General features: G+C 42.8%; 1 protein-coding gene across 1 annotated transcript; it reads left to right on the forward strand.

The window, feature by feature from the left end:
* Positions 1 to 9,294: 9,294 nt before the first annotated feature.
* On the forward strand, positions 9,295 to 13,204 carry LOC308320168 (ATP-binding cassette sub-family C member 4-like; the record flags this gene model as incomplete). The annotated part of the gene is given in 2 exon segments (XM_080770486.1): positions 9,295 to 13,122; positions 13,124 to 13,204. Coding segments are annotated over 2 exon segments (3,909 nt in total).
* Positions 13,205 to 14,073: the final 869 nt, after the last annotated feature.

The following is a 14,073-nucleotide window of genomic DNA, read 5'->3' on the forward strand; positions in this document are numbered from 1 at the left end:
GAGTCACAAATATTTGTGTAATTTTAGAGAAAGTTTTGTCACAATAAATACAAAATATATTGAAAGACCGATAACATGGGCCTCGCATTGAGTGTTGATTACGGAAATAATATACAGATTTAATACATTTTCACAAAACTATAGTGGATTACAGGTTAGTTATGATAAAGGACTTTGATAAAGTGAGCAACTTAAGAAAGGTGTACTCCATTTTCATTTTATAAACAATTATTGTCATGTCACACCATATGACGATTTTAGGCACAAGTACAACAACATGCTGAATAAACTCTGATTCCAATAAAATATCTAAAAACAAAATATGTTTCCATAAAGATGAGAGTGAGTAGAACAAAAGTAAATCATTTTTATTCCTGTTATTTAAAGGTTTTAAAAAAACACTTTTTTTGGGGTGTCACGTCACTGACCCGTGTGTGTGTGTGTGTGTGTGTGTGCGTGTGCGTGTGCATGCGCGCGTGAGCAAGTGCCTGTGCGTGTAATACAAGGATTAACAAAACATAGACCTGTACAACTGTCAGGTTAGTAACAATATGGGAGAAATGTTGACAAAACAAATCATTGCTGTCGGGAAAAAACCACTTACCGGTAACTCAATTTTTAAGGTTTTTGATTATTATTATTTTAAACATTGAACACCCTTTACGTCTGTGTGTTGGTTAAAAAACTATTGAACCAATGAAATGTGAGACTGTGTTGCTACTCTTCTATTCCTCACCTGGATAGCTTTGAATATAACACACACCTAACAGGTCATCTCGCCCCTTTGCCAACTCGCCCCCGCGAAAAGTGAAGACTGCTCGCCCCGGAATTACAAAAAGTGAAGACGGCTCGCCACAAGCCGTGGTTAGCTCGCCCCCAAATTGTGGATATCTCGCCCCACAGCGTGGATATCTTTTTGTTCAACTATTTTTTTAAGTGGCATCTGTATATATTAACTTGACCATTATTTCACTCAAATAAATGGTTAGTAGTGGGTTCACGCCTGTGAATAGACACTGCAGTGCAGCCTGAGCAATCCAGCGAGACCCAGTCTTTTTATGCCGGCATGGGTGGTTATGAACGAGGTACCACTACCCTGACTTAGAATCAACCTTGGGACCACTGTTATGTTGGGTGCGATATGGGCTAAGATTATAGACAGTGCTTTGTATGGGAACACTTGCTATATGCATCCATGTGTATCATCCCGATTTCCACTGTTTTTTTTTTTATACCTGCAGCCCAAGCCAGGCAGAGTTTGAGCCTCAGGGGCCACCATACAAAGCCTGCACTGTCACTTCCTCATTATCAATCAGAGTGAGTATTTAAAGGCCCTACAGTCAGTCTGCCGAACATAGGCGCTGGGTGTTGCTGTGGGTCTTCTGGTCTGAGCCGCATTGTTCTGTGTTTCATCTTTTCCATGACTGGGTAAGTAACATGATGCATGATGTTGGTTTTGATCAGCAGCATTTTAATCTTTTTGTTACTACCCAGGTTTAGGTCATGCATGTGTCTCGAGTCCTGAAAGTGATGAGTCCATGTGCCGAGAGGGATAATATGAAGGAACACAGACACTTTAAGCTATATATTGTAAACAATTTGGTGTTTTGATTTAGTTGTATTTTGCTATATTGTAGGCCTACTAAATGGTTGTCTCTTCCTTAGTAATCACCACTGCTGTTTTGTTTTGTTTTAGTTCATCATTTTTGTTTGAGCTGTTCTGTTCATTGAGCTATTTCCTTTGCATTTGTCTTTGTTTCTCTTCTATTCTGTGGCGAGCGCTGCTACCATCCGAACGCCAATAAGAGCCTGGGTTATCAGCCGATCGGCTGCAGGGGGTGACAGGCACATAGGAGTTCACTGTAGCCCACAACAGGTTTGCTGTGTTGTGTGAATGCGAGCACCTTTTTTCACGGTGTCGCTCTCTGTGTGTTTTAGTGAGCGTGTGTGTGTGTGTGTGTGTGTGTGTGTGTGTGTGTGTGTGTGTGTGTGTGTGTGTGTGTGTGTGTGTGTGCGCCTAGTCTACCTTCTATACAGTAGTTAGGTTTGGGTGAACGTTTAGCTCCCCTTAACCTAGCTTGCCTATTGGCCCCGAATGTACCTTAACTTATTGTTGTAGAACTGTTACACTTGGGTTGCATAACATTACATTTCTGTTAAGAGACACTGATTTTATTGTTACATTTATCTTAAGACATTGATTTGATAAATTGCATTCTATTGCTCTGCTTTTAAATGTCAAGTGAATATTTGTATTCCATGTATTTAATATGCCTATTTCCATCTAAATAAGTAGTAAAGTGTGCCGCTTGGGATATTATTTACATTATGAAGAGAGGATATATATATATTTTTAAATTGAGCGATGGAAATAAGCGAATTAGCACAACACCACATAGCCCCCATTCAATTCAATGCAATTAATTTAGGGCTTATGGTAGGGGAAATAGCCAATAAGGAGCTTTTGCACAAAATAACACCTGGACCTCTTTGGTGGGGACGTAACAACTACAAAGAAAGGTAAGAAATCCTTTTAGTATGGAATTCTCCTTTAACGTAATAAATATCCCTGTTGGGATCTCTTGTCTCAAGTCCTTGTCGAACTTGCATATGTTGGGTGAACCCAATGTACTGGTTTAATTCATGTCCTTGATATTTCAAGGTGGCGTAGTCATAACTATATTAAAAGTAAATCCTTTGCTGCACTTGGTTACATACCAATGGTCCTAATAACAATGACTCGACCAGTGCAAAATCAACAAATCCTACATTACCATCATGCATGCAATACCTCCATGCTCCACGTCTACGGACCATTTAGAAGGAAAACAATCACACTCGTGTGAAGTGAGGGGCGCTCTTATATCATACATCTTCATACATAGGCCTACATCACATTCAATCAAATGAATCATCACAAATGTCATGCCGGCCAATCACTTCACTTTTCTGCCCTCACTTTTATACTCTATGCTCAGCCAATCACATCTACGCTATGGGGTGGTCAGCAAATTAAATCATCGTGTTTGTGTTCACACAAACAGACAACGCTGTAGACTTATGCTTTTGTGCATTGTGGTACGTTGGTCAGATGTTTGTAACATATGTGACAGTGATGATTTTATTTCATGATCAATAAAGACATCAATCAAAAAAGAAACCCTGTTGTGTATGCGTTTGAATATCACTATTTGTCTAGTTATAAGAATGTAAATAATATGTGCTTACCATGCAATAAAAGCCACTATATTATTATAAACACTAGCTCAAATGAAGTAAAGAATACTAGTTTTCAGCAGCAATAGTAGCTACTTGCTGCTGCAAACTTGTTTTGGCTGCCTTTAAGTAGGCCTATTGCTCACGAAAACATCTGCACTCGTTTAGGATGTACTTAATGTGTGGCCTATACCAGAAATGTAAAACAGAATGCCTTCCTGCACTCATTCAGCATATTATACAGTATACACAGGTGCATGTGCACTGATAATGTAATATTGACTGTGGCCAGAGGGTGGCATCAAATGATAAGATACAGTATAACACATGGGCTGTAATGAGTGTCTGTCTGTCAGAGAATGAGAGTCAAGGAAAAAGGACAGCATGCTACAGTTAGTCTACAGTAGGTTTTCCTTCAAGGAGCAGATAAGTCAAGGTCAATACAGTAGGTATAGGCCTATATTTCAAAGAGAAGATAAATCAAGGTCAATAATATGGTTGTCATAATCAAATTAAAAAAATGTAATAGTCTCTGTACTGTGTAAGTGATTTTCTTTAGTTAAAATAAGTGTTAAGTCCATTGCTGTATAGTGTTTGCTGCAGTAACAGGACTGTAACAGGAGTCTCATGTAGTGCATCAAAAACTGGGATACCAATTTTATCCAATCAGGAGAGAAAGCAGTCAGGATACAGATGAAACACGTGGAATTGTAAGTGATGACACAAAGAAATGAGCAGACAATATTGGAACTGAAACACTATACTACACTATAGGTCATGTTTTAAATCCCTTCTAAAAACCCACCTTTACATTAAGGCTTTCTCTTAATTTCCTTTTTGTGTGTATGCTTTTATGTTGTCCATTTATTGATATCTTGTTGTAGCTGTGACTACGTTGTTGTTGTTTTCACCCTGTTATGTAAAGCACTTTGTGACTATGTCTTGAAATGTGCTATAAATTAATTATCATTATAGGCTCTATAGCTCATAATAAGCTATCTCTCCTGATTGGCTGAAAATGTGTCACCTATACCTGAAAATGTATTTTCTGTTTAGTAAAGAGGCAGGGAGACGTCTATTGAACCAACACTCTATAGCCATGATTACTTACAGTAACACTTCCGGTTGTGTTTTAATACATGAGCGAACAGGGGAGATGTACAATAATAATTAGTACAGGCCTGTGGTACAGTCGTTCTGCCAAGAGCACAAGGAATCAGACCATGGTTAATGGTTATACTGTTCTGTTACATGGACAAACTGTACCATAAACAATGGTTATCAGGCCTATAGACATCTCGACTCTTACGTCATAATGGTCCGAAAGTAAATTACGATAGGGAAGAGATGTACACTAGTTGGCCCTTGGGTGTTTTCATGTTTTCTAATCTGGCCCCCATTGAAAAAAGTTTGGACACCCCTGCCTTAGTGCCTCTGAGAACAAGATATAGCCCTCTTAGGCCTGATAGCTATTGTATACACTGTATACTATACAGTATGGTACAGCTTGTCCTTGTAACATTCCTTGTGCTCATGGCAGAACGACTGTACCACGTACATGAGCTTGTCAAAGCATGTGGTTTTCAACCTGCAAGTTGAACCAAATTGACCCTTGTGGGTCCATTTGTACATTCGGGGGTCCTTGCAAATAAAACATTTGAGAACCACTAGTACTACTTGGCCTCCTAATGTGCAATAGTGTCATGGTAAAGAGTACGTGTCATATTCTGTCATTCAGTAAAAACAATAACATTATAAAGGTGTGTGTGCCTGGGCGGCTAGTATAGCGGTCCGGGCACTATAGGCTGCTAAGCCAGCCTGACGGCGTGTCGCAGGTTCGACCCCGCGTGCAGCGTATCACCCCCCAACTCTCTCCCCCATTTCCTGTCACCATACTGTACGTACACTATCCAATAAAGGCAGAAAAAGCCCCAAACTATATCTTAAAGTTGTCAAATAATTATAGTGCTGTGAAAGTATACACAATACGCTGTACAATATTTAATTGCCTCTGAAATGTAGCGGAGTAGAAGTTAAAGTACAGAAATTTTTACTTACAAGTAAAGTACTTAAGTAGTGATGACCAGACAGTGGCCTTACAATTTACAATGTAGGCATTTAGCAGACTCTCTTGATCGTGAGCGACTTACATTTAAGCAAAAACAAAAGCATGGCATACATCACATATATAAAAAAGTAGTTATCATGAATCAGTATAAACTAAGAACGTAACAGTGGATTATGTCAACTATACAAGCTATATTATATTTATACAATATACATGTGTACTATTGTTACGGACCATGGTGAGTATTTGTTATTGATGTTGTGATGGTTAATTATGATGATAATTAGTTGAGCTGTGAATAATATTTATAGTATGGAAATGTTGGTCTTCTGTGGATGGCTTGTATTATAATTTGTTTCTTTCTGTGTTTCATGTAAGGTATTGAATGGAGCTGAATGGAGTATGTTGGAAAGTGAGAAAGGCTGATGGCTGGCAGTGAATGATTGAATGCAGACTTGGCTGTGAGATTGACAGGTCCATTTTTCGGACCTGCCCCTCCTTCCTGATTGGGTGTCTTCGCCCACACCCTAATCCCAGTTGGCTGTGCCTAGTTGGCTGTTGCCTATAAAGGCTCAGTTGAACTTCTGCTCTGGAGAGGACGACAGCAGTTTGCAGCAGAGACTCGGTCCCTCTGGTCCTCCACCCTTTGCCTGCCTTTTTGTTTGCTTTTGTTTGCTTTAGTTTCTTTGAATTCGATTCCGTTCTGTGTTCTGTAAGTTTTGCTTTTTGTTATCTGTTTGTTCCCTTTAAGAGTAAAACCCCAGGTTGTTATTAGTATTATTATTCTATCTGTAGTCCTTTGTCTAATGTAACTCACTGTCCTTTTGTAAGGGTGTTTAATAGGTCCCTTTTTGTTGTTCTCACTTTATTGTAATTCTGTTAGTTAGGTTAGTTAGGGTTTAGTATTGTATTTTTGTTTCTTCTTGGTTAGGGATTGAGTTAGGGGTAAACCTTTTATTTCTAGATACTTTTGCTAAGATGTAAACCGCACCCTGCCCCAAGCCAATACTTATTTGTGAACTGAAAAGCACAAGGATTTGAATCCAGTGTCTCTGTTGACCAAGAAAAGAGCTACAACAATAAACTAAAGTTCTTTTTCAACCCTGTCTCCTCTCACATTATGTTGTTTATCTTCACCCTAGACGAAGTAACAACTATAAAGTGCTATGACTACATCAAATGCAATTCTAGTGCTGTCTACGTAACGTAGCCTTGTGGTTAGAGTGTCCGCCCTGAAACTGGGAGGTCGGGGGTTCGATCCCCGGCCGGGTCATACCAAAGACTGTACAAATGGGACCCAATGCCTCCCTGCTTAATTGGCACTCAGCAGGGAGGCATTGATGCTTGGCACTCAGCATCAAAGGGTTGGATTGGATGGGTCAAATCTACTAATCAAATTACTCCCGAGCACGGCAAAGCTGCAGCTCACCGCTCCTTGGCTGCGGCTCACCGCTCCAAGAGATGGGTCAAATGCGGAGAACAAATTTCACTGCGGTAACGTGTGTGACAAATCGTATGACTTTGACTTTGACTTTGTAGTACTTAAGTAAATGTACTTAGTTAATTTCCACCACTGGTGTATGGACGTATTGATGACCCCACCTGCCCGAGGTTTATACTTGCTATTCTATTGATTGAAGCACATCTCATCGACATTGGAGAACATCACGTTTTCTATATCAAATCTTTACTTTTGTATCTGTTATGACTCACATACCCGTGACCATAGCGCCATGGCAAGGTCACATTTTTGTTTTGTTGAGCGTTTATAAGTCCAACTCCTTATTCTCTTGCCAGGATCTGATTTAGATTCATCTCAGAAGCAACAAGCCAACAGGACAACATTTTGAAATGGTGAGTGCATTTTCCCTAAGTCATTTAGTACTGTGTACTGTACTGTACTAGAGTTAAATGTTGAGATATTTTTACTTAAATCGAGTATTTCACTACATCTCTGAGGAACTATTTGAAAACTTTAGTTACTATAGTTACTTTGTAGATTTAGATTTTATTAACCACTAAAGCTCTATGTATTTTGGCTGTTTTCAAAAGATTTTATACATTTTGAAAACTTGAAATGGGACATTCTGCCTAATGAGTTCTTTAAGTACATTTTGATGCCAATACCTTTGTACTTTTACTCAAGTAGATTTTTAATACCATACTTTACACATTGAGTACTTTTTCCAACACTGAAACTAGTTGATCGTAGTTTGGCATAAAGAACATTATACTACTACTACTACAATCAGACGACATGACGAAATCAAAACCGTTTTCTGTAGATTTTCAAACATAAACATAATTGTTTTTTGTAGTATTGTTATTTTATTGTACTATTATTACAGATGAAGCTGTTTCCTGATCTCCATCTCCATACTGGCGGTCCTGTCTCTGAGCCACTGTGCCGGTATGTACAGAGGCTTTCACAGTGGTGGAAAGTTACTTAAAGTACTTTTACTTACTGTAAAGGACAACTTTAGTTTTTTTCAGGTTCAGGTTTTAGGTTATTAGAGAAAGTAAAAGATGAGTGTTAATTTTTCTTCATTTGCTGCTTTCTTTCGTTTTAGGGATTTTAGCTGTTTTTGACAGGGGGGTGGGGGCATTCGAGCATGGGGCTAAATATGTATTTCTTTACAAAATGTTATAGCAATTTATTTATTTTATTATTTACTATAGTCCTACTAGACCCCAAGAAATTACATCTGGCCACAAAAGATCACGAGATCTACTGAATGTGTCAAACTGACACAGTGTGTCCCCAGTAGGCTACCTTCACATTCAGTAGCTGATCCTGTGATCTTTTGTGACATTTCTTGGGGTCTAGTAGGACTATATAGTAAATAATAAAAAAATATATCGCCATAATATTAATTATGCCAAATCATATCATTTGGCTGCCCTGAGACCAGCTTTCAGCTTTTGAATGCTGGTCTCAGGGCAGCTTAAATGCTATACATACAACCATGTTAAATTGCTGCTTTCAGGGCAGCCAAATGCTATACAAACACCAATGTTTAATTGCTGCCCTGAGGGCAGCTTTTGAATGCTGGTCTCAGAGCAGCCAAATGCTATACATACACCAATGTTTAATTGCTGCCCTGAGGGCAGATTTTGAATTCTGGTCTCAGGGCAGCCAAATGCTATACATACAACCATGTTACATTGCTGCTCTCAGGGCAACATTTGAATGCTGGTCTCAGGGCAGCCAAATGCTATACATACCCTAATGTTAAATTGCTGCCCTGAGGGCAGCATTTGAATGCTGGTCTCAGGGCAGCTCAAATGCTATACATAAACCAATGTTGAATGCTGGTCTCAGGGCAGCCAAATGCTATACAAACACCAATGTTAAATTGCTGCCCTGAGGGCAGCTTTTGAATGCTGGTCTCAGGGCAGCCAAATGCTATACATACCCTAATGTTACATTGCTGCCCTGAGGGCAGCATTTGAATGCTGGTCTCAGGGCAGCCTAAATGCTATACATACTGTACAACCATGTTAAATTGCTGCTCTCAGGGCAGCATTTGAATGCTGGTCTCAGGGCAGCCTGAGTTGTGCTTGTTCTGACGCGGTATGCTTCATCAAATGTTCTGTCCATTCAGGACACTGCTTCTCCAGAGGGGACCCTGAGGCATCCCTGAATAGGTTCCTCTGGGTAAACTATTGCTGAACCAAATTAAATTAAACACTGGAGAGTGTGTGCAGTGTCTGGGATAAAGGTTGTAACTTGTATGTAATGGGGTGTGTGAATCACTGTTATGGGCATGGTTTGTGTTGTGTGACGTCAGACCATAGCTATTTAAGATGTAAAGTTTTTTGCTTCGACCAAGTAAGACTTAGGGAAGGATATAGTCTGGCCCCTATACCTACTCCAACCGGAAAGGGAAAAGAGAAGGGAGAAGAGGAAAGCAGGGAAGAAAAGCTCGTAGAAGGGGAGCAGATCAAAGAAGAGCACATTTATGAACCCAGGGATACGTGGAATTTATTGATAATCAGAAGATAACAGAATGGTGGAGGAGCAGCTGAAGGACGATGCTAGGAAAAAGAGCCCTATTACTACAGCAAATGTTTTCTCTCTGGTGTTCTTCTCCTGGCTGAACCCGTTGTTTCGTATCGGCTACAAACGGAGGCTGGAGCAGGATGACATGTATGAGGTGCCTCCTGAAGATCGGTCTGAGATAGCGGGACGAGAGCTACAGAGGTGCTGGGATGATGAGCTGAAGAAATCTGCTGAAGAGCAGAGGCCACCTAAACTCACCAAGGCCATCATCAAGTGCTATTGGAAGCCCTATGCATTGCCAGGCATCTGTACCTTGATTGAGGAGTCTATTAAGGTAATCCAGCCAGTGCTTTTGGGGAGGATTATCCTGAATTTTACGAATTACGACCCAGAGGTCACGAGGAGCCTGTATGGATATGCTGTTGCGTTGTGGGTCTCCACCATGTTCCAATCCATGGTCAATCACCAGAAAGTCTTCCTTGTCCAGAGGGCAGGCATGAAGTTCAGAGTTGCCATGTGTCACATGATCTACAGAAAGGCCCTGTGCCTCAGCAGCGCTGCAATGGGAAAAACCACCACGGGTCAGATTGTGAACCTCCTCTCCAACGATGTTAACCGCTTTGATGAGGCAACTGTCTTCACACACTACCTGTGGGTGGGGCCTCTCCAGGCAATGGTTGTCCTAGGGCTGCTATGGTTGGAGCTTGGCCCATCATGCCTGGCGGGAATGGCAGTCCTAATCACCCTAATGAACATTCAAACCATGTTTGGTAGAATCTTCTCTGTGATCAGGAGTAAAACTGCTGCCTTTACTGACAGTAGACTCCTTACCATGAACGAAGTGGTGTCTGGAATCCGGATCATCAAGATGTATGCCTGGGAGAAACAATTCTCAAGGCTGGTTTCTGAAGTCAGGAGGAAGGAGATCTCTTTGACCCTGAAGAGCTCCTTTTTGCGAGCCCTCAACATGGCCTTCTTTTTCTCGTCCGGCAAGGTCATCCTCTTCGTCACCTTCACGGTCTACGTGCTAATGGGGAACCCCATCTCGGTCAGCCGCATCTTCGTGGCCGTGTCACTGTTCAACGTTGTGCGCCTCACTGTCTCCCTGTTCTTCCCCGCTGCCATTGAGAAGCTGTCTGAAGCCCGTGTCAGCATCCGCAGGATCAAGGAGTTCTTGATGCTGGATGAGATTAAGAATAGCAATGCTTCACCGTCACCAGATGATAAGAAGGAGGAGGTGTCTGTTGAAATCCAAGACCTGATCTGCTACTGGGACAAGAGTCTAGACTCTCCATCTCTTCACAACATCTCTCTCTCTGTGAAGTCAAAGGAGCTTCTTGCTGTAATTGGGCAAGTAGGGTCTGGAAAGTCCTCCCTGCTGAGCTCCATCCTAGGAGAGCTAGAGTGCGACAAAGGGACATTGAAGGTCAATGGTCAGCTGATCTATGCCTCCCAGCAGCCCTCTATTTTTCCTGGAACCATCCGCAGCAACATCCTGTTTGGCAAAGAGCTGGACCCCCAGAAATATGAGGATGTCCTCAGTGCTTGTGCACTCAAGAGGGACCTGGACCTGCTTCCAAATGGAGACCTGACACTGATTGGAGACAGAGGAGCCAACCTCAGCGGGGGACAGAAAGCTCGAGTCAACTTGGCCAGAGCTGTGTACCAGGATGCTGACATTTATCTTCTGGATGATCCTCTGAGTGCTGTGGACGCAGATGTTGGGAGACACTTGTTTGACAAATGTATCTGTGGCATTCTGAAGAACAAGGCCCGCATCTTGGTCACCCATCAGTTGCAGTATCTGAATGTGGCCAACCAGATTGTGGTTCTCAATGAGGGTCGTGTGTTGGCCCAGGGCACCTATGCCGAACTACAGGATTCTGGCCAGCTCACCTACCTGCTGGAGAAGCACAGGGAAGAGGATCAACAGGCTACTCAAAAGGGCTCCCCCCGCAAGCGCACCCAGTCACAGGAATCCATACACTCCATCAGGGAGTTAGCCGAGCTACCAGCAGAGACGGTCCAAACGTTGGTGGAGGAGAATCGCTCAGAGGGTACCGTGGGGGTAGGCCTGTACATCCAGTACCTGCACGCTGGAGCCAGTATTGTGATCCTGCTACTTGTGGTACTGTTCAACATTCTGGCCCAGGCAGCATATATTGGTCAGGACTGGTGGATTGCTTACTGGGCTGAACAGTATCTCACCGAAGAGCCAGTGGACCTGGCTTATAATGTGGGGATCTATGGAGGTCTGACTGTAGCCACCGTGGTCTTTGGCCTTGTGAGAAATGTGATGTTGTATTACAGCCTGGTGAAAAGTTCCCAGGCACTCCACAACAGAATGTTCAATGCCATACTCGGTACAACCGTGCACTTCTTTGACATAAATCCAGTAGGAAGAGTTCTTAACAGGTTCTCCAAGGACATAAATCTGCTGGACACTAACTTGCCTTGGAGCATTGTGGACTTTTTTCAGCTGTTACTGCATATTTTAGGGGTGCTTTTTGTAGCAGCATTGTCCAGCCCCTGGATCCTGATTCCTGTTTTCGTCCTCTTTCTCCTCTTCTACTCCAGCCGCTGTTACTTTCTGGAAACATCCAGAGACATCAAGCGGCTTGAGTCGACCACTCGGAGTCCTATCTTCTCCCACCTGTCATCGTCTCTACAGTGTCTGATGACCATTAGAGCCTTCAGAGATGAGGAGAGGTTCCAAAAAGTGTTTGACGACCATCAGAACCTACACTCATCTGCATGGTTCCTGTTCCTGGCTATATCTCAATGGTTTGGCCTCCGGCTCGACATCTTGTGCTCCATGTTTGTTTCAATCACCGTTTTCGGTTCCCTGCTGCTCAGGCACCAGTTGGATCATAGTGCAGCGGCCCTGGCACTGACCTATTCCATCACACTTATAGGCATGTTCCAGTGGGCAGTCCGGCAGAGTGCTGAGGTGGAGAACATGATGACGTCAGTGGAGCGAGTGATGGAGTACACAAAGCTGGAGAGTGAAGGATCTTGGGAAAGCAAGGAGCCTCTTTCTCCTGAGTGGCCCAGCCAAGGTCAGGTGACCTTTGAAGGGGTCAGTTTATCCTACAGCGCTGACGGACCCCTGGTCCTGAAAAATGTGACTGCCACGTTCAACCCCAAAGAAAAAGTCGGCATCGTTGGAAGGACGGGTGCTGGGAAAAGCTCCCTGGTGTCAGTCCTCTTCCGCCTGGCAGAGCCGCAGGGCGAGATCAGGATCGATGGCGTTCTCACCTCTAAGATCGGCCTCCATGATCTACGCCAGAAGATGTCCATTATTCCTCAGGATCCAGTACTGTTTAATGGGACCATGAGGAAGAACTTGGACCCTTTCGACCAGCACTCCGATGAGGATCTGTGGAACTCTCTCGAAGGGGTCCAGATGAAGGATGTGGTGAGCAAACTGCCTGGTAAGTTGGAGACTGTTCTGGCCGAGTCGGGCGCCAACTTCAGCGTCGGTCAAAGGCAGCTGGTGTGTTTGGCCAGAGCCATACTGAGGAGGAACCGCATCCTCATCATCGACGAGGCCACTGCCAATGTCGACCGCAGCACAGATGAGCTGATCCAGGAAACCATACGAGTCAACTTCAAAGAATGCACCGTGCTCACGATCGCTCACCGCCTCGACACAATCATAGGCAGCGATCGAATCCTGGTGCTTGACGCAGGACAGATAGATAAATATGATGCACCCTACCTCCTGCTCCAAGACCACGATGGCATCTTCCACAAGATGGTGCAGCAGACGGGAAAGCAGGAAGCAGCAGCCCTGCTGGAAGCAGCCAAACGGGCTTATGACAGCAGAAGCCGAGCCACACACAACTAATGGACATACAACAAAGTCTGCAGATCTTTCAGACAGCTCTGGGAGTGGCAGGGTTTTGGCCTTTTGATGACCTGATTGACAAATAAATACGAATATGAAATTATATTTGTACATATCTGTTGTCAAAGGACAAAGACCCAAACCACTACACCGATCAGAGCCACGCAGTAGGCCAAGCAAGTAGATCCCTGAATCCCGGCACGTTTTTGTGTGAATTAGTGTGATGGGAATCAACAATTATTTATTGGTTCAGCATTTTAAACTTTGTTTAGACTCCACAAACACAAAGCGGACCGAGAGGCACAGAGACATTCCTAGAATGTATAAATCATTATTTGTCTAGATAGGAGAATACAGAGAGAAAGAAGCCATGGGCAGAATGATAGAGAATACTGTACATATGTCAGTTAAGATATGACAGTAGTCGAATCGAACTCGGGTCCTCGGGACTCTTTTTTTTCCTCCTTACCATGTTAAATAGAAAATGTGCGTGGTTATAATAGGCTACAATTTTGACTGTATAATGATTGTCTAAGACATTGGTTCTTAGCCTGTGGATCGGAACCCCTAGGAGGGTCCCCACATGACTTTGAGGGGTCCCAAGGTGACAGTGAAGTGAATATTAAAGTACATTTTTTAACCAAAGAAAAAGACCATAAGGCAACTGCATCAGAATCAACAAACAGAAAAACTGGTCAGACATTGGGCAAATTGCTAAATAATATAAGACAGAGGCTATTTTTTAAATAGCTGATTTGTAGATCTGCTATTTTTCACAATAATTATCCGTAGAACTGAGTCAAACAAAAACAAAATCCTACAACTACAATTCCAAGTGCTTGTCAGGGTGGGGGGGAGGTCACGGCCTGTAATGGTTGAGAACCAAAAAGGTTCTCAAATGGTTAGGGCTCAGGTCACCGCTCTACATAATTTCAT

Source organism: Protomyctophum bolini (genome assembly GCF_963924005.1).
Source record: "Protomyctophum bolini genome assembly, chromosome: 8".
Lineage (NCBI taxonomy): Eukaryota > Metazoa > Chordata > Actinopteri > Myctophiformes > Myctophidae > Protomyctophum > Protomyctophum bolini.